Source organism: Coffea eugenioides, chromosome 11, assembly GCF_003713205.1.
Source record: "Coffea eugenioides isolate CCC68of chromosome 11, Ceug_1.0, whole genome shotgun sequence".
Classification (NCBI taxonomy): Eukaryota; Viridiplantae; Streptophyta; class Magnoliopsida; order Gentianales; family Rubiaceae; genus Coffea; species Coffea eugenioides.
Window position 1 is genome coordinate 41816993 of NC_040045.1, and position 22637 is coordinate 41839629.

Below are 22637 nucleotides of genomic sequence, written 5' to 3' on the forward strand. Positions count from 1 at the left end.
GGTAATTTAGAAAACCATTGGGACTTCTGTCCTAATGTGTAAAAATATTGCTGGGACAGAAAAGTTTAAAAAGGAAAAAACAAAAGAGACGCCATCCTGTGAAACCGGCAACCCAGGATCAGAGTGCAAAGATTTTTGCTTTCATTGTAAGCAACGCTAATTCTACCTGTTAAAAAAAAAAAAAAAAGCTTACTTGCAGTGATGATTTAGACAACTGAATTGCATGGATATACATCAAGTTTTGTTTAATTTTGATGAACTGAGAACAAGAGATTTTTGTTGGTTTCATGCAAGAAGCAGCAGGAGCAGGTGATATATGCACTGTGTGACTGCGTGCAACATAGTATTAGTAATGTCTGCATGTTTATGCTTGTTTCTTTTAATAAGTCCAAATTTGCAGATGACACTAAGCAGAGAATGTTGGATTCCCACATGCATCGATGGAGCTTAGCAAATCGAACCAATCCCAATACGCTTGTACTCTTACATCTCCAAATTCGAAGCAAATCCCACTCCCATATATCCTAAGTCTCTACATAACACTCTGATATACGTGCATATCTGTCTATGTTTCCAGGACCCACAGAGAATTTTTGACATAAACTTCTTGACTACATAACCCCTTTATAGTGCTTAACAGTCAGCATCTAGCTCCCATACTTTACAGTTTAGATCCTGTAAAGTTATTCAAAATTCTCTCTCTTTTTTTTTTTTTTTTTGTTTTTTGGGAGCAGTTGAATGTTGCACTTATACATAAGTATATTGTGTGGAAGTATAACTTTATTGTGAAGGAGCGTATATTTATTGTACCAATATACACACTGTTTGAGTCTCAGATTCTTCAATTATTTTACATGCATGGGACCATCAGAGAATTTTGAATTTTTGAGATAAATTCTTTTACCTTTACCTTATTGTACATTAGTACTGCCCAATAGTCAGCAGTTCCCATATTAGTACATTTTGAATTCTTGCAATTTGTAGGAATAAAAAACTCTAGAGACACTTGACAATTTCTTTTGCTTTAGCCAATGCACGATGCAAGGAATTTTTCTTTTTCCACCACCTTTCGAGTTTATCTAGATTGGGTTAAATATCATTTTTCTTTCTTTATATTCTTTTCTTCACCTTTGTTGACAAGTGGCAGGCATGTTAGTTCCCACTTTTACTACCAAAACCTCTGTTTTTCTCTTGGGTCAGTCTGCCAGAAGCTCTGAGTTGGTGAAGATTCTTGGCATGGCAAGCCGGAGGAATTGTACTATTGTCATATGATGTTTGTATGTTGTTACATAATACAGATGCAACTTAGTTGAAGATTGTGTCTTCTATTGTGATCAGCCAAGGCTCATCAACTAAGTCCTGTCAGCTCCATAATTACTTTCTTCATCAGCTAAACATCATTTTGCATTCTGGGTTGCTTTCTTTTTGGGATTCTTGATCCAATGGAAGTGGGAAAAGAAGCTTCTGTTTTTTGTTATGTCGTTTTATTCAGCTTCTTGGCTTGTTCAAACGCTTGGCTTTCTCCTGACGGTGTTAATCCAGAAGGTAACTATAATTAGTTTTGTAACTGAATTTTTCTGTTGTGTTGTGTATCAATTCAGTACTTTCTCAATGACTTGATTAGTATCTCTGAACCATGCTTCTTTCCCCCCTACTCCCCAATCAGTGGCTGCTTTGATGGATATTAAGGACCTTCTGAAAGATCCTCACGGTGTTCTAAACTGGGATAGAAATGCAGTTGATCCATGCAGCTGGTCTATGATTACCTGTTCACGTGATACTTTTGTCATTGCCCTGTAAGTTATATGGTTTTGTATGTTAATTAAATATTTACAAATAATTAGATGAAGGTTCTTAGCTGGGGGAGGTAGAATTAAAAAAGGCAAAATGTATCTGCTATTTTCAAGATTAGCCTTCTCCTGAAGATTTTCTGAAAATGGTTGAATTGGTGTTGTTGCAGAGCAGCTCCAAGCCAAAGTTTGTCTGGCTTGATTTCTCCTAGCATCAGGAACTTAACCCACCTTCAGACTCTGTGAGTACTGCACCAAACAAAGAACTACGCCTTCACCTACGTAATAATCAGTAGATATTTTATTTATTTAGTGGTTTCATCGCACCGACCTTTTTTGCAGGCTTCTGCAGAACAACAACTTATCAGGACCTATCCCCTCTGAGCTGGGAAGGCTCCCAAAACTTCAGACAATTGATATTTCTGATAATCTGCTCACTGGGGAAATTCCTCCTTCTCTAGCTCAACTGAAAAGTCTCCAATACCTGTAAGCAACCAAATCCCAGTGTATACTTGCCTTTCTTAAAGCATATGCAATTGTAGAGTAAAAGAAATTGTGTGCCAATGGCTTTTTGCAATGCTAGTGCTTGATTTCTGAAGATATTTTCTTCTTTTTCTTCTTTTTGTTCGTTTTTTTGTGGGGTAAATTGGACAGGAGGGTAAACAATAACAGTCTCACAGGAGCTATTCCTTTGTCATTGATGAATATGACTCAGCTGACATTTCTGTAATCTTCTTGACCCTTTTGCGGATCTTATAAAATATTTCTCCAGTTTCTCTTCTAGAACTCATCTCTATTTGTGCTGTTTTTCATGTTCTAGAGACTTTTCTTTCAATAATTTGAGTGGTCCTGTACCAAAGCTGCCTGCTAAAACATTCAAGTAAGTTTTCTGAAAACATTTTAACTCTCAACACACTTTGGATTGATATCATAATTATGACTAAGTTGCTTATATTGGCTCAGCATTTTGGGAAATCCAATGATATGTCCAACTGGGAAGGAGCCAGAATGCAATGGGACAGCTCCGATGCCTCTATCCTTGCCTTTAAATAACTCCCAAAGTAAGAAATTAGCGCCTTCACTTAAATCAAAATGTTCCTTTCACGCCTGGTTTCACATTTTATGCATGGACTTCCGTTAAAAGAATTTCTACAATCTTATGTGTCATAGTTCAAGCTTAATTTTATGTTCTGTTGGCATTTTCATGTCTAAATGAGCAGATATTTGCAATTAGCTGAAAAATCCTTCCGCATAATCCATTCTTAACTAAAATGTTCTTTATTTGCTAAGGTCTTCAGCCTGCAGTTAAACCTAAAAGTAACAGAGTTGCCTTAGCCTTTGGAACAAGTCTTGGATGCATCTGCCTGCTAATTATTGGATTTGGTTTCTTTCTGTGGTGGAGACAAAAGCACAGTCAGCAGATATTCTTTGATGTTAATGGTAAGGACCAGGAGGAATAAACAAAAGGAAATATTGGTTGTCACATAGTTCTGTCCTCTTAAAACAAGAGTTCTTCATAATTGCAGAACAACACCATGAAGAAGTGTGCCTAGGAAACTTGAGGAGATTCCAATTTAGAGAACTTCAGGTGGCCACAAACAACTTCAGCAGCAAAAACATTCTTGGAAAAGGTGGTTTCGGGAATGTCTACAAAGGCTATCTCCAAGATGGAACAATTGTAGCAGTCAAAAGGCTAAAAGATGGCAATGCCATTGGTGGAGATATTCAATTCCAGACTGAAGTTGAGATGATTAGCCTTGCAGTTCATAGGAACTTGCTCCGACTCTACGGATTTTGCATAACACCAACTGAAAGACTCCTGGTGTATCCCTTCATGTCTAATGGAAGTGTTGCCTCACGTCTTAAAGGTAAAACAATCATTTTGGATTTTCATATTCAGGGTCCTGCTGCCACTCTTGAAATTTTAGAACTCTGTCAAGTGTTGCTAAAGGATGGTCAATGGTAAATATGCTAGAAGTTGGGGGATTCAGGTGTTCCTTTATATCAAATATGGCTATTTGCCCATTTGTCTCAGGGTTTAGCAATTATCTATCCAGATGATGGAATTGATTTGTCTACTCCACAGCCATTTAAGAGTTTTTTAGCACCTTGCTTCTTGCTAGATTTTCCGTTTCTTAGCCGAGATGAATGTGATCAATACCATCTGATGTTATTCTATTCAAAACTCACATGTTTCCTGCTGCTGCAGCCAAACCGCCCTTGGATTGGGGTACAAGGAAAAGAATTGCACTGGGTGCTGCAAGGGGATTGCTGTACCTGCATGAGCAATGCGATCCCAAGATTATTCACAGAGATGTGAAGGCTGCAAACATATTGCTGGATGATTACTGTGAGGCAGTTGTAGGAGACTTTGGACTGGCAAAGCTCTTGGACCATCGCGACTCACACGTCACAACAGCTGTAAGGGGCACAGTAGGGCATATAGCTCCTGAATATCTCTCGACAGGCCAGTCATCAGAGAAAACAGATGTCTTTGGGTTTGGAATTCTTCTGTTAGAATTGATCACCGGACAGAGGGCTTTAGAATTCGGCAAAGCAGCAAATCAGAAAGGAGCAATGCTGGATTGGGTAAGCTTGACAGGCACTTTTAAGGGCTACAGTAGAGGAGCATTTGAGGTCCTTTTTGTCCTTGTATCATTCGCATTTGGTTTGATAAAATCCTAATGTGCATTATTGCAGGTTAAAAAAATTCACCAAGAAAAGAAGCTTGAGTTGCTAGTTGACAAGGACCTGAAAAACACCTATGACAGGATTGAGCTAGAGGAAATGGCACAAGTGGCTTTATTGTGCACCCAATATCTTCCTAGCCACAGACCTAAAATGTCTGAAGTGGTTCGGATGCTAGAAGGCGATGGACTTGCGGAAAAGTGGGAAGCCTCTCAAAGAGCTGAGGCTACAAGATGCAGAGCCAATGAATTCTCATCTTCTGAAAGATATTCTGATCTAACAGATGACTCTTCATTGCTTGTCCAAGCAATGGAACTCTCGGGACCCAGGTGACATCTTCCTCAAAGAGGAAAAGAAAAGCTCCAAGTACATGAAAAGCACGAAACGTCAGAGAAAAGACTGACGTGCAACCAACCTGTGTATAGACTTCATAAGCCAGAAGAAAGCTCGACGATGAAGTAATGCCTTATGCAACCATGACTGTATAGTTCTATCTGAGAAACTTGCTTTTTGACCGTAAGTTGTATGGGCATTTTTCTTCCGTTTTTATTCTTTTTCTTCTTCTTTTGGTTTTCTTATTGGTTTCTAGATTGATTGGGAATTTTCAAGGGATTGTGCAATAAATGTGCTTTGTTAATCGGATTGAGTTAATATATGCTTCTTGCTGTGAACAATCTTGCCACATGGTTAGCACCAGTAGGAGCATTTTACCAGCACAAGTAACACAACAAAACAACTACTGGAGAGTAGCAACAATTTTAGTTATCAATTACGGTCAACGAAAGGGAGTACTTGACGGGAAGAAGTTACTATACGCTGTAGCAAACTAGCAGCAGGAAATTTCAGTTCATGCTGCTCTTAGGCAGTTGCTATACATAATTATATGAATGAAACAATCTCCTCCTGCATACCCTCTGTGTGTGTGTGAGAGAGAGAGAGAGAACTACCTAGAGCTGAAGTCATTTTGATTCTTGCTAATAATTGTATAAGAATGTTTCAATAATGTACAGAGCAAGGAGCAAAAAGAGAAGAAATTAGCAAAAAAAAAACTTTGACAAGGGACCGCAATTTATGGTTGTTCTTGTACAAATATGACTTCAGCTTGTGCAGAAGCCCGTCTAAACCTCACCAAGTTAACCAACATACTCAATCTTCCTTCCGTAACGTAAGCACTGGGTGTGATAGTCATCACTTTGAGTACAGGAAAGGGAGTACTTGACGGGAAGAAGTTACTATAGGCTGTAGCAAACTAGCAGCAGGAAATTTCAGTTCATGCTGCTCTTAGGCAGTTGCTATACATAATTATATGAATGAAACAATCTCCTCCTGCATACCCTCTGTGTGTGTGTGAGAGAGAGAGAGAGAACTACCTAGAGCTGAAGTCATTTTGATTCTTGCTAATAATTGTATAAGAATGTTTGAATAATGTACAGAGCAAGGAGCAAAAAGAGAAGAAATTAGCAAAAAAAAAACTTTGACAAGGGACCGCAATTTATGGTTGTTCTTGTACAAATATGACTTCAGCTTGTGCAGAAGCCCGTCTAAACCTCACCAAGTTAACCAACATACTCAATCTTCCTTCCGTAACGTAAGCACTGGGTGTGATAGTCATCACTTTGAGTACAGGTGCATGCTCCAACAAAAACTTGATGAACCCCATTTCATGCAGCGTCCCAGACACCTCAGTTATCTTCACAGTTTTGAGCTGATCGAACATGTAATCAGTTGGACATTCTTTCTCCCAAAAACCCAAATCAGAACCAACTACAGCAGCTGCTGTGTTTGAGGGACCCTAAACAGATATGAGGAGAGACATCTAAATGATTAGATAAGATACTTGGAATGAGTTGCAGTATAGAACACATTCTCGATTACTTACCGCAATATGAAGCTCTTTTAGATTTGGGGAGCTCACAATCAGACGAAGTACAGCGAGTACTTCATTCAGGTCTTCAAAGTTTACTTGATACAATTCAATAATTTTAAGATGGTGATACTTAATTGGAGTGCTTCCACTGTCGATTCCTATGCTGAGATACTAAGAGAAAGGAACAATAGATGAATTCAACAAGATATGATGAAAATAAAAAGTGTCCTATTAAGGTACATGCACGAGGCTCACTAAAAAGCCTTTACAATGTCCAACTTTGATGTAAAACAGATGAGTAAGTTCCACACAAAACTTACCTTTGTGAAGTATATTTGCCCAACAAGTCTTTCAAGACATGGAACACCACCAAGAAACTTATCAAAATTGCAGCTTGAACTTTGTTCAAAGTGTTCGGCTATATCATCAGTAATGTACATAGCAATAGACACGGCTATCAAGCGTGGGGTGTTCTCAAGGCAAATATCCATGAACTCACCCTCCAAGATCAAGTACTTCAGATTTGGAGCATGCAGAGCGAGCTCCAAACCATCAAAGTACGACAATGTCAAACTCTCAAGCAGTGGGCAACTTGAAATGAGATACTCAATATCATCCGGAGGCATGAGAATTTGTTGAAGATTAAGATACTTCAGACACAAGAAGCCCTTAAATTTTGGTGGAGGGTCCAATTCACACCTCACAAGCTCCAAATGAGTCAATTTTGAACACGTAAAAAGACAAGAGGGTGCCCTAAACCACTCACCTTCACCTAATTCAATGCTTAAGTTCCTAATACCCCTTCTTGAAAGAAAAAGCAGCCACTGATCTATATCAGGGGAACTTTGCAAGAATGAAGTAGATAATGCAAACTTGTGAATAGGTCCATCATGAAGAAAAAGAAAATGGGTGATGAAACTCACAAGTTTGTTCTCCAAAATGGGTCTGTCATAACAAGAGCTCACACATTTATCATTAAATACAAGATCTGTGATGGTAGTCCATTTATACCTCCATTTGCTTGACAATGCACATGTCCTGACAGCGTCCCTTATTGGAAGCTTTGTCAGGATAGTTTCTATGATGCTTTGAGGCAGATCACTAATCAAATCCTCCCTCAGATCATTATCCATCAGTAATCTTCACCAAATGAGGACCTGAATTGTAATATCTTAAATCCACCAATCAATTATTATTCGAAGTAAAAACTAATATGAGATAACAACGAAAAATGAGCAGGAATAGCAAAACCAGATTACACTTTCCCCTGTGAATGATCAAGCCAAATAAAGCACAAAATCTGAAATTCAACAAAGTCATGCTCTATTGGATTCCCCCTATATGTCAGAAATCTAATAGAAAGACCGACTTTTTTTTTTGGGGGTTTGGGGAGAAAGGGGTTGAGACAACAATTCATACACTTCCCTTCTCTGTGAAGCTTTATACTAAGTAATTCTTATTCATTACCAATTCATATACCCTAAAAAAATACAGAACTTGACAACCAATTGACCTCAATCTTCTCACCAACCATACCAACCAATGCTGATCATCTATCCATATGGCACATGAAATTCCAATTAGATAATACTGCTTTTATCCAATTCCAAGGATGACCCATTAAACATCATGCAAATTTGACACAGCCCAGATGGGAAAGATAACATCTTGACAATATATGAAGCTGACAACATGATCAGGACAGTAGAAACAAAATATAACAAATTTTACTTAGACAAACATAAAAGAAGCTTACCAGTATAATTGAGGTCCAATATATTCTGATACAATTGGAAAGTGTGAATTAAGGGACGCGTAGGAGCTCTGCTGGGCTATGGAGCAGAAGGAAGGAACCGAGAACGAGAAAAACCGAAGAAGCTGGCGACGAAGAATTAGAGAGGGGTTTATAGCAGGAGGTGGGGGAGATTTACTTATTTATTGGTTTGTTTAATTTGTCTCGCTTTTTCTTCTCCTTTTTTTCGTTTGGATTAATTGTTTTTAAGGTGTTTTTGAAATATTTTACTGTAGCACTGTAGGTAGATGAAGTTATTTTTTGAAATTGATTTTAGTATTTATGAGATTATTTTTTGTGTTTTTGAAATTATTTTTATTTGTATATTACTGTAGTATTGTGCATAAAAAAACTGTTTTTCATCAATCCAAATGGACTAAATTTGGTAATCCTTAAAAGGCTTGTGGTATTCTATCTTCTCTTTAAAAATAAAAGAAGCAATGGAGTACTATAAACTTTTGTGAGAGTGCTAATATCATCTGCATTTATGAAAAAAAATTACTTAATTTCTATTTGAAATAGCAATACAATGTGAAATAACTCATTGGCTAAAAAAAAAATGAAATAACTCATTAAGCAGTTGGGAATTGGCCATGGGGTGCTGTTTGAATCAAAAGAAAGTAGGTAAAAGTTTAAAAAAATAAGGAGCATTCAAATAGAAAACTTAGCTAAAAAGACTTATTAAAAATAATAAGAGACACGTAGGTTTTGGTTGATTTTGCTGTGGTACAAATGCCTAATTAAAATTCAAATTTAGAACTGTTGAATTTGAGTACCATTTCAACTAATATGTCCAACAAAATACGCAAAGGTAATTTAATATCAAAGCATACACTTCCAAAGAAACCATCCCGTCCAACTTCACAATATAAGGAAATTATGTCACAAATACTACTATCTCACAATATCAGAATGATGTTATTAACGCTTCACACGAATACGAATTCAGACCTAATTTGATTGCAAAATTCAGCATACGTAGTACTAAAGGCACACATATTACCAGAGTTACTTTAAACAAAAAAGGGCCTTGGATGCAGGCTTTGAAGAAACATTACAAAATCTTTTAAAGAAAAAAAAAATAATTGCCAGCTAAATCTTACAAAATTCATCTGCATTTCCAATGCCTAATGAATGAGGAAACACCACCAGTCCCCTTTCCTTGCATGTTTTGACCGTCATCTTCTTGGTTAACAACTCCGGTTACTTGCACGTTAGGAGAGCTTCTTAATAAGCAAAGAACAAATGAAAGCTTACTCAAGACATTTGTCCCGTACTCTTTTTTTATTTATCGATACGATAAAATTTGTATAATCTAAACTAACCTATTCTAGGAGGGAGGGGAAAGGGACTCGATGTGAATAAAAACTCCATCGAAACTGGTCACATATTATGACAATCTTTGTGGGAGATAAGATTCGAACCCTTGAGTCTTCCGCACCACCAAATCTAAAAAGGCTTGGGATGACTGGTGGACCAGAGGCCAGACATTTGTACGTACTTGCTAGGAATTTGTCGCGACTTCTGGTACAGATGGTCAGAAGTCCTGTCAACTAGAAGTCCTGTCAATGTATCTAGGAAAAGGCTAGGCGTATCTAGAAAGAGGCTGGGCTCAATCCCAGGGGAAACCTCCGATGCCTAGGTCAATAAGAGCACAGAGCAACTGAAAACAAATAGTTAAAAGGAGTAATGAAAAGTGTGTGTTTTTTGGGAGTGGCGAGGGGTATTTATACTAATAATCCACCAGAAGCCAAAAAAAGCGGGGTCAGAAAGAAGGCAAATTTCCAGCAGTAATTCATGATTAGTGAAGAATTGAAACAACTTTTACCTTAAAGAAATAATACTCCGGATGCAGATTTTGAAGATTGGAGAGACAACCAAAATGCTCGATCGATCACATCTCTTCTTGCTTGACCAAAAGTTGGATCAGTTCTAGTGCCACTTAAAGCAAGCGGAACCATTGCAAGAGCTGAGAGTATTCCTGAACAAAATGGATTTAATGGGGCTGCCAACAATGAGTAACATTAATCTGGGAGCAATAATCTCAAGGTATCCACAATGCCAACCAGTTCCGGTTGCAGTTCCTCGTGTAAAGGGCAGCTGGATATTATACTTTCCAGTACCTAGACAGCAAATAACACCACGGATAAGATGACCAAACTTTAATTAAGTGACAGAATCTCAAAGGCAATTGCTGTGGGTTTACCATTGTTTCTTGCTAGTATAATGTATCATCAAGTATCAGTATTTGGAACTCTCGTCCAATGATACCGCCATCCCCTTGACAGAATATAGGAAAGATGTCCATCTGTGTCTTCCAATCTAAACGCCGGACCCCCCCCCCCCCAACACAATTAGGCCCCCGTGGGGTGGGTGTCCCAATTGCCATCCCTAATTTTTGATAAATTAGATAGAAATTAGACTTGGTTTTTGTCCAAAACCCTCCAGGTTGATGGGAAATTGGAAAACTCCAAATTCTTAGATATGATTCCAAAATTCTAATTTCGATAATAATAATCCAAACAATAATTATGGGACTTATTTCAATTCTTCATTCCGAAACCCTCTTACCAAACGCTACCTTAATGTGTTTGGGTAAAACCCTATTGAATCCCAGTACGAGAAAAACCATTAATCTACCCCATCAGTACGGACACATTGAGACGAAGGATCGGGCTTCTCCAGGTTCTTTTATATCTTACCTCAAATATCATTATGTTCTGGGATTTGACACTTACAGCAAAAAACATAAGGTTTTGAGCTTTCGTCATGTAGAAGTATATAGCAACAACGAAGCTGGATTCGTCCAGCAAGAACAAACTCTAACGCGACCAATTATTCAGGATTTTACGTTGGGAACAGACTCGTGGAGAGATGTTAATGGTTTTGTAGGACAACTCGAGGGATTCAGGTTAGACTTGTACGAATCTTGTTGTATTACTGGTGTGATCTATTTTAAGGTTAATCACCAGGATTCTATTGTGGCTTTTGATTTAAGGCAAGAGGAATTTCAGATGGTTCCTCTCCCAGGTCCAGATGATACTGCTGATCGTGACGGTGCTGCTGAAAATGTCTGGCGTGTAGATCTAAGATTTGAAGTTGAGAAGGATTACTAAATGTCTGTGGTTGGAGGACGCCCGGCTCTGATGTTTTCCCAAAACATATACTAAAGGTACTTTTGGATGCAAGAAGAAGAAAATCCAAGTGCGAAGTGGATAATGGTCATTTTAACTTTGCCAAAATTTGTGCGTCTGCATGGTTTTCTTAGTGTTGAACCGATTGCCGATGCCTGGTATCTAAGTGAATCTGTTACTGTTGAACTGATTGCATGGGATCGAATTGGTGAGATTCTGTTTGAATTGACTAGATATGTAGGAAGCTCAACAGAAAAGAATGCCATCTTCTGCTTCGGCTATGATGTGGAACGTCAATGCATAACTAGATTCACCAAACTACATAAGAACTTGGTACAAGAATTCTACTGCAAGCATGTGGGTACATTAGTTCCATTGAGCTAGAATTATATGTATATATATATATGTATATTGGATCCGTTTGCAGAATTTTTCTGCTTTTATACCCAGAAAAGAGATTGAGTTTTTCTTTTTTCGTGAATTTGTATATGCCATGTTACCGCACTTACACAAGGTTTTTGGTTTTCTATGCACCATGGAAAAACATTTCAGCTCTCCTAATCTAGTAAGAGTATTTCAATCAACATAAACAAATTAGGGGTACTCCTTGGACTTAGATCTTGAGTTCTAATCTCCCATTTTCCCTTCCCGTCTCTTAAATCGCATCTCTTTCCTGCAAAAGAAAAAATAAAAAAATTTAAGGGTACTGAGACGTTTTCATTTGGAAATAACAAGAAAATTCACGGGAATCCATTGATTGGTATCACCACCTTTTGATGTTATATTAGGTTTAGGAAATGGCAAGCAAATGTTTAAGAAGAAAGTTTGTCGAGTAAGCTCTGAGATTGTATAGAAAATCCAACTGAGTTTATTGAAAAAGAGATACCTAAAAATTGAAGATTCTTCAATTTCTTGAATGCTTTGTCTGACTACATGTCTCTCTCAGTTGCCTTCTTTCCTCTTGATCTGTAGTTTATACTGAATTATTGGCTCTAGATATAGCAGAAAAATCTCTTGAGGTGCTTTAAGTAGAAGTCCCTGAGATTCTTATTTTGACTAGTAAGGAGGAAGGAATTGTAAATAGAAAATCTTACGTTCAATACCTCCCACTTAAAAAAAAAAAAAAAAATTTGTTGAAATATATATAGTACATTTTCAACATTTTGCGAATTTGATTTGATTTATTTCATTATAGACCCGTGATATGCTAATTGAAATCAAACTACAGGAGAAAAGAAACTTGAATTTCCTAAGATTTTCAGTTTCCGGTTGAAGACTACCCAAGAATTTACATGCTAATTGTTTAGCATTGATGCCCTTAGTGCACAATGAAACCTTTCATCTCTGATTTTGAAGGCGTTAAATTATGAGCCACACAAATAATTTATCACGGTTTCTTGTTTACTTAACATTTACGAAGCATACCTTCTTCCTGTCCCATTCTCCACTGATTTTCATTCTGCTAAAGAGTTTCTGGAAGGGCTTCAACGAGAAAATGTTTCTAAAGATTTTTAAGTAGAAAACGCATAATTTTGATCACCAACAAAGGTCCAATCGTGTCAAGTGAGAATGATGCTGTATAATTCCAGATTTGCTACCAAACAAAAAAAAAAAAAAAGGATCCCATCTAATTCAGCTCCTGTGAATCTGTATTTTCCGTACTAACTTTGATTGCATTACTTGCTAATAATGTAAACAACAAGATCGAAACATGATCCATTCTTCGCCTATGCCTCCATCTCATACGCTATCCAATTGCATTAAAATTTGGCCAGAGCCAAAAAGCAAGTGTTAAAGCTATAACAAGCATGAAAGAAAACAGTATTTAAGACATTCCTTCTCGTAGATTTCAGCCGTCCAACCTGTCTGAATTGCTCCAAAAAAAAACCCTAAACAAAGAAGTGTATATAGAAAGACAAGAAAGTGCCCCATTGGGCAACTCAGGAAGACTAGAATACAACATACACAGGAAGATTGGGAGACGAATATGTTGTCAACCTTACACATTGCAGCATACTGACGAATACACCTTGGCCTAGAAATTTTGGGAGGCGTGTTCTTGATCTTTCCTGGCCACTCCTTCACAAAAATATGAAAGTCTCACCTTTCATTTGCCGCAATGTTCAATTTCTGGCACACTTCAGATTACCAATTTTAACAAAACTAAGTCTGGTTCCCAGTAAAAGAAGCGTAGTTTCCTAATGACAGGGTCCGCACGTGTCCAACTCCAACCAGGCACTAGGAAACAAAAATAAGTAGAAAATGGAAGGTCAATGCAAGGCCATGAAGATCCTCGCTGAAATGTCACTTAGAGCAACAAACTAACCAGGAAATGACTTGAGAGCTGAAGACTTAACAAAGACTGTACATGCAAACAAAAAATATAGACTTAAGAGAGACCATAGAAACAGTTGGAGGACTAACATCAACAGACAGAGAAAAAAGGACCTCATTTACAACTTAGAGAGACCAGAATAAGAGGAATGCTTTAGATTGGAAAAGGGCAAGACAGAGACATTCTCAAGCAGATCCTAAGTGGACGCAGAGTTTAATGGTTGAAACATCATTTCTGCTTTTGTCGATGCACGTGAGAAGCGCATCAATTCCTTTGCTATTCTCAGTCTTTCATTCAGACGAAGCTTTTCATCCTCTTCAATATATATTTTTTCGAGTGAAGGGGAACAGGCTAGTAAGAGCTTTATAAAGAGCACTTCAGGTTTCGAACCCTTGAAATATCTTATTTTCACAGTTTGAAGCCCATCAATTGTTTGGTTCATGCGACTTGGCTCTTCCAAATAATTCAGAACTGTAACATCATTATCTGCAACTGATTCAATCTACAAGAAAAGCAATGCAATATCAGTTTACTATGCAGCTCGTTTGTAAATCATCCAAATTGATTCACCGCCATTACCCAAATCTCGAACTTTTGTAAGCAGAGGGAACTCTGCAGTAAGCAAAGAATGCAAGCAGTCTGGTCCAAATCAAAGCTAATACGAAACAACATAAGTTGTCTCAAGCAGTCCATTGTGGTTGGAAGCCTCTCAGGAATAATGCCTGCAGCCAGATGCTGTGATGCAAACCACAAAACACAAAGGCATCACTTGAAGGTCCTTAGCTAGCTTAATTAGCCAAGCAAAGGAATTATATTACAGCTCACCTTGAGAAATCTTCCATCCAAATACGCATTCGTCAGTGTATTCCAGCAGCCAAAAAGCTCTTGTAAGCTGATTCTCTCACCCTGTCTATGTTGTTGAATTCCATTTGGAAGTGCAAGATACACATAAGCTAGTTTCTTGCAGATCATGTAATTGTCCAATGCAAGATAATCATTTTCATAAAGAGTCAACTTTTGAAGCTGTGGAGCAGACACATTTAAATGATGGACACCAGAGCAATTCCTTAAGATCAAAATGACAAGTTGGGGGACATTTAGGACTGATGATCCAAAGGTGACCTCTACCAAAATGAGGCGATTAAGCTTACCAAAGCCTTCAAAAGTAGTTGGTGGTCTGAAAATACACCTAGATGTTTTTAAATAGGTAAGCTCAGAAAAAGAGAAAATGTAAGCAGGTAATTTGTAAGGACTGGAACTTGAGTTATCAAGAGTGAGTTCCCTGACACCCTTCCTTGATAGGAATAGCATCCACTGATCAACATCACTCAATCTCATTGGATGCAGCTCTGGAAGGTCAAGAACAAATTTCAGGATAGGTCCAAAGTGTTGTAAGAGTATTCTATTGACTATATGTACATAGTCATTGTTGAATTCGGAGGGCAATCTGTTTCGTGCAATTGAATTTGAAAATTGTTGATTAAACCGCAGATGCGGGTACTCAGCCAAAACATCTCTCCACTTGCTTGATAGAAGACTTGCTCTTGCAGCATCTCGGATGGGCACGCGATCTAGGATAAGATCGATAACATTTCTTGGGAGGCTTGAAATTCTATCTTCCATATCACCTTCAGTTGCAGTTGTTTCACTACTTTTGCCCATCATGGTTCTTATTATGGAGCCAAACAAAAAGAATACCATCATATTGATAAAATGGGAAGCTAAGAACTTTCTCTTTTTAACTCACCATTTATTTATTTACTGCTTCCCAATTTAAATGTTTCTTTCCTTTCTTGCTAATTGTTGCAGAACAAGTGATGAATATTGTAATGAAAATGTCAACAGAACAACTATAAAAGTTCAGGATAGTGAAGTAAGAATTAACGCTTCTAAATAAAAATGCTTCAATTAGGTTTAAATCTAAGGTATTGGCTTGTCAATTTAATCAAATTCAACCTTTCAAGCCACAGTTCAACACTTCTAGGCTCAGATACAGCATTGTCGTTACCAGTAATTGGACTTAAACTACAGAAGGCCATTCAATATTACTTTTTTGCCTTGAGAGTCCAAATGCGAATATCTTTACTACTTATGTCAACAGCAGAGTGGAGAACCTCAGACATCTGAAAGTAATCTTACATAGGGTCAAGAGATCAGGTCTCATTTTCGCCATTACCACATTTTCTATAATAGCATATGTGCGACCTTTACATGAATAATGGTAGCCACGTAAAAGGGACTCTATGCTCTTGAACATCGGAGCTAAAAGCTGACACAGGTGCAGTGGTTCCCTAATCCCTCTTCCCATTTCCAACCAGAAAAGTGAAAAAAAGAAGAAAATATTATGCAAAAGCAAGGAAAACAAGAACATTAAGGTTATACCACCTAAGGATATCTTAAATTATAGCGGCTAAATTAACAACAAATTCAAAGAGCGAAACTTCAGGGATATTTATACTTACCAGTTAACATCAAGGCCAAAAATTTATAAGAAAAGAGGATTTCTTTCACTGATCATGCGGATTCACAGTAAATAATTAATCACTACCAAAGATAAAGAATTTTACTAACAAAGTTTTACAGGCAGCCAACATCAACATAAAAAGTGGTGCTGCATAATCCAGAACGAAGATTACCTGGGAATTCAGCTGCAGACTTAAATATATGAAAATCGCAGTCCCAGATAACAAATGTAATCTCTATTTGGGAGAATTTGGATTCTTTAGGAAATGGGGTTTGTTTATTTACTGTTCCTCAGCCGAGATCAGTGCGGCATCTCCGAGTCAATGCTAGTCAAGCAAGTGTACCCAAGAAAGCAAGATTTTTAGGCTGGCCACATTTACTGGAAAAGAGAGGCTAAAAGAAAATTATACTATTCAATTATTTTCCTTTTTCTTTTCTTTTGGTTGAAATATTTGGAAGAGTTGTCAGTAAGATTCATCAATCAAAATTACAAGGATGTTTTACTTGGAACAAATATTTATTAGGGAATTTGGATGCATGAGAATTAATTTTAATTTGTCAGCAGTGGTATACACGATTAGTATAGTAAACACTAATAAAAAAAATTATAAGCAATGATTACATTTTATTTTGGTACTTATCTTTGTGAATTATAATTCAATTGAACTGTAATTTTGTTGGAGTTGGGCTTTAAGCTCCTTATTAATGTCATCTATCATGTTTCCTAACATCAATTGACTCGAGTGACGGCGAATTGGCTAATAAAAGCTTAACAGTAAGCAGCTCTGGCTTTAAACCTCGGAAACTTCTCATCCTCAAAAATTTGCAGGCTATTCGTTCCTTGTCTGATGAGACTTGATGAGTTTGTATGACCTTACTGAGCTGTAAATGAGAGAAATTCTGTGATGAAATCAGTTCCTTTATAAGTTGTTCCATAAAAGATGAGTGTTCCCATCCAGTAACCATCCTTAATCACCCAAATCTCCAAAGAATGCACAAAATCTACACTGTTGAATTGCATTTGACAGTGCAACATATGTATATGCTAAATCTTTGCAGATGATATAATAGTCCAATCGGAGATCATCATTGTCAAAAAGAGCCAAGTGTTGAAGCAATGGAGCAAATACATGTAACAAACGGATCCCGGTGCAATTCTTCATGCTGAATATGAGGAGTTGAGGCATCCTGAGGAATGATGGTTCAAAGGTGATTTTGCTGAGAAAGAGGTGAGTGAGCTTACTGAAGCTTCCAATGGCAGTTGGTGTTCTGAGAACACATTTGGTCATGCGTAGATACTCGAGTTCATGAAAAGAGAAAATGCAAGAAGGTATTCGGCAATGACCGCGACTCGAGTCATTGAGAGTGAGTTCTCTGACGCCCTTCCTTGATAGGAATAGAATCCACTGATCAACATGGGTGGTTCTCGCTGACTGCAGTTCTGGCAGGTCAAGAACAATTTTCCGGATAGGTCCAAAGTGTTGTAAGAGGATTATATTCACTGTGTGTGGGTAGTCGTCGGTGAATTCCACAGGCAGTCTGTTTTGCCTGATCGCACTGGAAAAATGTTCATCAAGCACAAGCTGCGGATATTCAGCCAAAACATATCTCCACTTTCTTGATAAAATACTTGCTCTCGCTGCATCTTGGACGGGCAAGAAATCTAGGATATTATCTAGAACATTTTTTGGGAGGCTTGAGATTCTGTCTTCCAAATTTCCTTCCTTGGCTCTTTTGCTAAGCCTTGTATTCATGATTCTGATAATTGCCATAAAAAAAAAAAAAAAGTAACCCTGACAGATGAGAGGGTAGGTTAGTAATGGAATTCTATTACTAACTCACAATTGCTGCGTCAACTTTAGTCCTTCTAATTTTAATACGTTCTTTTAATCTCTTGCTAATGATTGTGTCAGTCCAAGGCAAAGAGTATGGTTATGAAAGACAGAAATTAATAAGAACAACTTCGAATTATGGAGCAACTTCTTCTTGAATAAGTTAGTTCAATCGGGTCTACATGCCTAATTCCTGTTTTAGCTTACCATATGAAGTTTTAAGGTTTTCGCAGTTTGGCTAAGTTTGAACTATGAACTTCATGAATCAAGTTCAAAATTGCAAGGAAAAAGAAAAAGAAAAAGAAAATTAAATTTAAAAAACCAACATAAGATAGACAAAATTATGGAAGCATGGAAGACGATCACCATTAACTGGTGGAATGATAAATAGATAAAATCTCAGAAATTAGAGATTTTGAATTTAAATTCCTTTTCTCGTTCTCCGCTTCTTAAATTCCACTCCACCTCTTAAAAGTTTGAATCCGAAACCTTTTACTTAGCTCCTTTCTTCCAAACCATCCACCCTAACCTTTCTTTGTTTTTTTTTTTTTCCTGCTTGAAGATATTTTCCCAATCAAATTCTATGCGCTTGTGGAGGGTTATGTGTTATTTTTTTTGTTACTTTTTGAAGTATCTTTTTATCCTTATGATAATGCCTAAACGAGTCCAGTCATATTGAAAAAAAAAAAACTCCTTTTTTGTATTATTAGACCTGCTCATCCACACATTTTTTATTTTCATAAAGTTATTTAGCAAATTAATTTTATGAAAAATAGTTTTTACAAATAACTGTAATTTCTTTTATTTGCAAACAACTAAAATATTCTTTAAACACTACTTACATTAGTGGACTGAATTCATGCCACTCGTACAAGAAAATCTTCTAAAATCTTATAATAGTTGTATGCTATAAGCATAAATTAATTCTAAGTAAAATACATGTTAACCCCTTGTGATTTATCACTTTTTCATATAATCCTCTTATATTTTAAATGTCATGAATAATCTCCTCATAATTTGAATTAAAGTGTCAAAACGACAGAAATCATCATCTATAACGGAAACAATTGAAATGTTAGGATTACTCTCATTTTGAAACAAAAATGACTGAAGTTTCAAGATATATAAATATAGCACACATTACACTTTAACTCTTTGTAGTTTAACATTTTTTGACATAATCATTTTATGGTTTTCAAAATCTAAACACAACTCCCCTATGATTAACAAATAATTTTCATCTTAATATATCGGTATTCTTGACATTTTAGACAATTTCATTACTGAAACCAAGTTCCATCACTTTAACACTTTAGTCAAAATCATGAGGAGATAAAGTGTAATTTAAGTATTAATATTTTGTATTCACTGTGAATAAAGTTGCATCCTCACGAGCTTCAAAAGGATACGATTCACAACATTTAGTAGAAAAAAAAAAATGTTATAGTGCAATTGCCCGCTTTAGTTGAAATGAAGTGCCTTATCTCTTCCTGACTCCCAGTTTTTGAGCCTTTGTTGCTTAAAGATCTTTCACTTTTTTGCTTTTCTTTTCTCTGTAGTGTGGAAACAAAATTAGCCTGATCAGTGATTCCATATGAATGGAAAATTGAAATTAATCAGCACGACTGATGCATTACACTTCGAAGTCCAACTTTTTGACCTATAAATTTGCAGTTAGGGTCTAAACCTTCAATTAATATTTCTGTCTTTGGATTTCCATTGTAAAGTTTATGCCAAATGTTCATGAATCTGAGAGAAGGAATTCAAGAGTTTTGTGGCAGCAGGTGGCTATGAAAATCAATGATCTTTCTGCAAATTGAAGCGGAGTATGCAGGGCTCTTCAGTAGCTACAATACCAAAATAAGGGGGAGAATGCAAATTCTCTTGTCACGACAAGAAGAAGCTACTCAAAATTGCACAATGGCGGTGAGGGGGAAGGGAGCAAGAACCCACAGTCAATCAAGCTCATTCCCCAAAATTTATGAGTAGGAAAATGATATTTGCTTTAGGTGATGACTGTGAAAGCTGCATCTTAAAACTGCAAAGAGCCAACAGCACGAAAAAAAGAAAAGAAAAGGAAAGAAAAGAATTGGTGCATCTGCAAACTACAACAATCATGTGAATGTAATCTTCAGCTAATCAATGATGAGGGCATTAGACGAATGTAATCCTTCGACGCAACAAGGCCTATATTATCTGAATGTCATCATAAGCTAATCTTATTAATCTTAACTAATAGCATATTGTTATCTCTTGATGACAAAATTTTCAAAAGTTTCCGGAGCAAAAGTTTAGTAACATACAATTAAAAGCATTCTGAAACAGAATACTAAGCAGGCCTGACTGTCCCTTAGCAACAATACCAATATAAGGGGCACATACAAGTAGCCTTGTCAAGGCAAGACCAAATTAAACACTAGTATAAAATCTACGATAGATTTCAAAAAGCTCTGGTTGGAAAATGATTTTTGCTTTAGTTGAAGCTCGTGAGAACTGCATCAGTTCTTTGGATATCCCCAGCCTTACAACAGGGTCAATATTTTTGTCCTCTTCAAGAAACATTCTTTCGATTGATGGGGAATTTGCAAGTAAAAGCTTAACAAAAAGCAGTTCATTTCTTGAACCCTGGAAATTGATCATCATCACAGTTTGAAGGCCCTCTAAACTTTGATTCATGAGACCTGGCTTTTCCAAGTAATCAGCAACTTTGATATCAGTGTGTACAATCTTCTTGGCCTGCAAGTTTAAGATTAAAAACAGTCCCTCTCCATCAACTTTCTATGATTAGAATGATAACTCTAGATATGATTATAAATATTCTTAATTCTTTACCAGAATCGCCAATTTACGCAAGTTGACGGCACTCCGGAGTAAGCAAAGTGTGCAAACAATCTCGTCGAAATTGTAGCCAAAATGAAACATTACAAGAATTGTCAAGCATTTCAATGTTGCTGTTGGAAGCTTCTCAGGAATGGTACTACCTGCAACCATATACTTTGAAGTATACCACAAGACATAACATCATCATATAATTCATCAACCTTAATTATCAAGGAATATATTTTAAGAAACAAACTGAAGTACCACCCCATAAATGATTCTCTAGTCACCTTAAGATAATCTCCATTCAGCCCAAGGTACTCGAGTGAAGGCCAGGGGCTGAGAAGCTTGGTCAATGAGATCCTCTCATTCTGTCTATGATGTTCAACAACTCCATTTAACAACCAAATACGTGCAAGGATTAACTCAGAGCAGTTAATATAGTGGCTCAATTCAAGATCATCATTGTCGCAAAAACTCAATCTTTTTAGTCTTAAGCAAGATATATTAAACCATCGAACACCCCAACACCTATTTATGCACAAAATGGCAAGTTTAGGCAGGGTGATTTGGACGGGCGACTCAAAGGTTATTTGAAATAGTCTGAGGTCTCTGAGCGTCCTGAAGCCTTCCAAGGCTGTGGGTACTGTTTTGCAGATACACTTTGAGATGTGTACTTTGATAAGCTTCGGACAAGAGAAAATACAAGAAGGGACACAGTAAGGAATTCGATCCGAATTATTAAGAATCAGTTCTTCGGGACCCTGCCTTGATAAGAAGAGCAGCCATTGATCAATAACGGAATACTCATCCAAAGGTAAATCTGGGACTTGAAGATCAAATTTGAGGATGGGCCCAATGTGTTGAAAGAGTATTTTGCTCACTGTCTTTACATAGTATTGTTGGAACTCGATCGCTGATCTATTGCCCCTAACATCTTCTGCAAATTGCTTGTTAAGCACAATGTTTGGATGTCCAGCCCAGATATATCTCCACTTACTGGACAAAATACTTGTTCTTGCCGCATCTCGAGTTGGAAGGTATACTAATATATGATCTATAACATTGTCCGGAAGGCTCGAGATTCTATCAAGAGAACACCCTTCCATGTCGATCCTTGTCCTTTTTTCTGAACCCATTGGTTCTAACCGACAAAAGAATAATTTCCATAGTGATTAAAAAAACAAAATTGTCCAGTAAAAGGTATAAGCAGACAATGAAAATCCCAAATTGAAAGTAAATGAATAAATTGAACATGAAAAGCCCAAATTGAAAAAAACCACTAGACCTAATGCATGAAAAAATATTCACCATGAAAATGATGAGAATACAAGATTCCACCTGGAACACCCGATGATTTCAACATCAAATTCACTACAGACAAATTTTCTCTCAAAAAAACAAACTTAAAAGAAGGGGGTTTAGAAGTATCTTACCAAATAGAGAAGAAACTGAAAATCAAAACCGGTAAATATATGGAGCTTCGTAAGAGATTTGCGCAACTAAAATTTCGTCGCATTTGTTTCACCAGCTGATCATGATTTCAAAGTCTCAAGTTCTCCTTTCTCTTAGCTCTCTGCTTTCTTCTTTTCAAAATTTTCCCTCGTTTCTTGCTTACGCTGTCGACTCATAGAGAGTGAGGATTTCACTTGGTTTTTACTTTTCTCAAGCCAAAATTTAGAGAGAATTGCTGTTTTGGTCCGACATGTTTAGGAAATGAGCTTTTTTAGTATCTAAAATTGAATGAAAACAAATGTAGTCCCCGTTCTTATGCACTTTCATTTAGTCCTAATCAGCTGATTTTGACCAAGTACTACCGGAATCAAATCATGTGCCAGCAGCTAATTGTTAAAAAAAATTAAAGAATTAATAAAATATTACTGGCCATATCTCGAAACACCGAGTGGACTGGGTAG

The 22637-nt window shown here is 37.0% G+C and overlaps 5 protein-coding genes across 8 annotated transcripts; 1 reads left to right on the forward strand and 4 right to left on the reverse strand.

The window, feature by feature from the left end:
* The first annotated feature begins 1072 nt into the window (after window positions 1-1072).
* On the forward strand, window positions 1073-5149 carry LOC113753900 (protein NSP-INTERACTING KINASE 1-like). The gene is made up of 11 exons (XM_027298174.1): window positions 1073-1545; window positions 1667-1796; window positions 1961-2032; window positions 2133-2276; window positions 2445-2516; window positions 2611-2670; window positions 2754-2851; window positions 3081-3230; window positions 3317-3658; window positions 4000-4379; window positions 4491-5149. Exons 1-11 carry the CDS (start codon window positions 1443-1445, stop codon window positions 4809-4811), a joined length of 1872 nt encoding a protein of 623 aa, XP_027153975.1. The 5' UTR covers window positions 1073-1442; the 3' UTR covers window positions 4812-5149.
* Window positions 5150-5428: 279 nt separating this feature from the next.
* On the reverse strand, window positions 5429-8234 carry LOC113753531 (F-box/FBD/LRR-repeat protein At1g13570). 2 transcript variants are annotated; one of them, XM_027297710.1, is made up of 5 exons: window positions 8102-8234; window positions 6666-7516; window positions 6358-6516; window positions 6094-6270; window positions 5429-5670 (listed from the first exon to the last, which is right to left on the reverse strand). In XM_027297710.1, exons 2-5 carry the CDS (start codon window positions 7476-7478, stop codon window positions 5548-5550), a joined length of 1272 nt encoding a protein of 423 aa, XP_027153511.1. In that variant the 5' UTR covers window positions 7479-7516; window positions 8102-8234; the 3' UTR covers window positions 5429-5547. The 2 variants fall into 2 exon arrangements, with proteins under 2 accessions (XP_027153511.1, XP_027153512.1); XM_027297711.1 differs by lacking the exon at window positions 5429-5670 and having other exon boundaries at window positions 5677-6270; window positions 6666-7502.
* Window positions 8235-13536: 5302 nt separating this feature from the next.
* Window positions 13537-16410, reverse strand: LOC113751162 (F-box/FBD/LRR-repeat protein At1g13570-like). Of its 2 annotated transcripts, XM_027295060.1 has the most exons (4): window positions 16243-16410; window positions 14432-15275; window positions 14186-14341; window positions 13537-14108 (listed from the first exon to the last, which is right to left on the reverse strand). In XM_027295060.1, the coding sequence occupies exons 2-4, from the start codon at window positions 15269-15271 to the stop codon at window positions 13803-13805; spliced, it is 1302 nt and encodes a 433-aa protein (XP_027150861.1). In that variant the 5' UTR covers window positions 15272-15275; window positions 16243-16410; the 3' UTR covers window positions 13537-13802. The 2 variants fall into 2 exon arrangements, with proteins under 2 accessions (XP_027150861.1, XP_027150860.1); XM_027295059.1 differs by lacking the exon at window positions 16243-16410 and having other exon boundaries at window positions 14432-16228.
* Window positions 16411-17037: 627 nt separating this feature from the next.
* LOC113752609 (F-box/FBD/LRR-repeat protein At1g13570-like) lies at window positions 17038-17823 on the reverse strand. The gene has a single exon (XM_027296710.1). The coding sequence runs from the start codon at window positions 17821-17823 to the stop codon at window positions 17038-17040; it is 786 nt and encodes a 261-aa protein (XP_027152511.1).
* Window positions 17824-20130: 2307 nt separating this feature from the next.
* LOC113753716 (F-box/FBD/LRR-repeat protein At1g13570-like) lies at window positions 20131-22413 on the reverse strand. 2 transcript variants are annotated; one of them, XM_027297943.1, is made up of 4 exons: window positions 22158-22413; window positions 21012-21865; window positions 20734-20895; window positions 20131-20637 (listed from the first exon to the last, which is right to left on the reverse strand). In XM_027297943.1, the coding sequence occupies exons 2-4, from the start codon at window positions 21858-21860 to the stop codon at window positions 20311-20313; spliced, it is 1338 nt and encodes a 445-aa protein (XP_027153744.1). In that variant the 5' UTR covers window positions 21861-21865; window positions 22158-22413; the 3' UTR covers window positions 20131-20310. The 2 variants fall into 2 exon arrangements, with proteins under 2 accessions (XP_027153744.1, XP_027153745.1); XM_027297944.1 differs by lacking the exon at window positions 22158-22413 and having other exon boundaries at window positions 21012-21894.
* Window positions 22414-22637: the final 224 nt, after the last annotated feature.

Excerpts from the sequence above, each read along its gene's own strand:
- LOC113753900 (XM_027298174.1), top strand. The coding sequence starts at position 1,443 with ATGGAAGTGGGAAAAGAAGCTTCTGTTTTTTGTTATGTCGTTTTATTC. Across the intron at positions 2,671-2,753 it reads CTGCCTGCTAAAACATTCAA|CATTTTGGGAAATCCAATGA; the intron begins GTAAGTTTTCTG and ends ATATTGGCTCAG. Across the intron at positions 4,380-4,490 it reads AAGGAGCAATGCTGGATTGG|GTTAAAAAAATTCACCAAGA; the intron begins GTAAGCTTGACA and ends GCATTATTGCAG.
- LOC113753531 (XM_027297710.1), bottom strand. The coding sequence starts at position 7,478 with ATGGATAATGATCTGAGGGAGGATTTGATTAGTGATCTGCCTCAAAGC. Across the intron at positions 6,271-6,357 it reads TAAAAGAGCTTCATATTGCG|GGTCCCTCAAACACAGCAGC; the intron begins GTAAGTAATCGA and ends ATATCTGTTTAG. Across the intron at positions 5,671-6,093 it reads AGCATGCACCTGTACTCAAA|GTGATGACTATCACACCCAG; the intron begins GTGATGACTATC and ends CCTGTACTCAAA.
- LOC113751162 (XM_027295059.1), bottom strand. The coding sequence starts at position 15,310 with ATGATGGTATTCTTTTTGTTTGGCTCCATAATAAGAACCATGATGGGC. Across the intron at positions 14,342-14,431 it reads TGGATGGAAGATTTCTCAAG|CATCTGGCTGCAGGCATTAT; the intron begins GTGAGCTGTAAT and ends TTTGCATCACAG. Across the intron at positions 14,109-14,185 it reads TACAAAAGTTCGAGATTTGG|ATTGAATCAGTTGCAGATAA; the intron begins GTAATGGCGGTG and ends CTTTTCTTGTAG.
- LOC113752609 (XM_027296710.1), bottom strand. The coding sequence starts at position 17,823 with ATGAATACAAGGCTTAGCAAAAGAGCCAAGGAAGGAAATTTGGAAGAC.
- LOC113753716 (XM_027297943.1), bottom strand. The coding sequence starts at position 21,860 with ATGGGTTCAGAAAAAAGGACAAGGATCGACATGGAAGGGTGTTCTCTT. Across the intron at positions 20,896-21,011 it reads TGAATGGAGATTATCTTAAG|TATATGGTTGCAGGTAGTAC; the intron begins GTGACTAGAGAA and ends TATACTTCAAAG. Across the intron at positions 20,638-20,733 it reads TGCGTAAATTGGCGATTCTG|GCCAAGAAGATTGTACACAC; the intron begins GTAAAGAATTAA and ends TTAAACTTGCAG.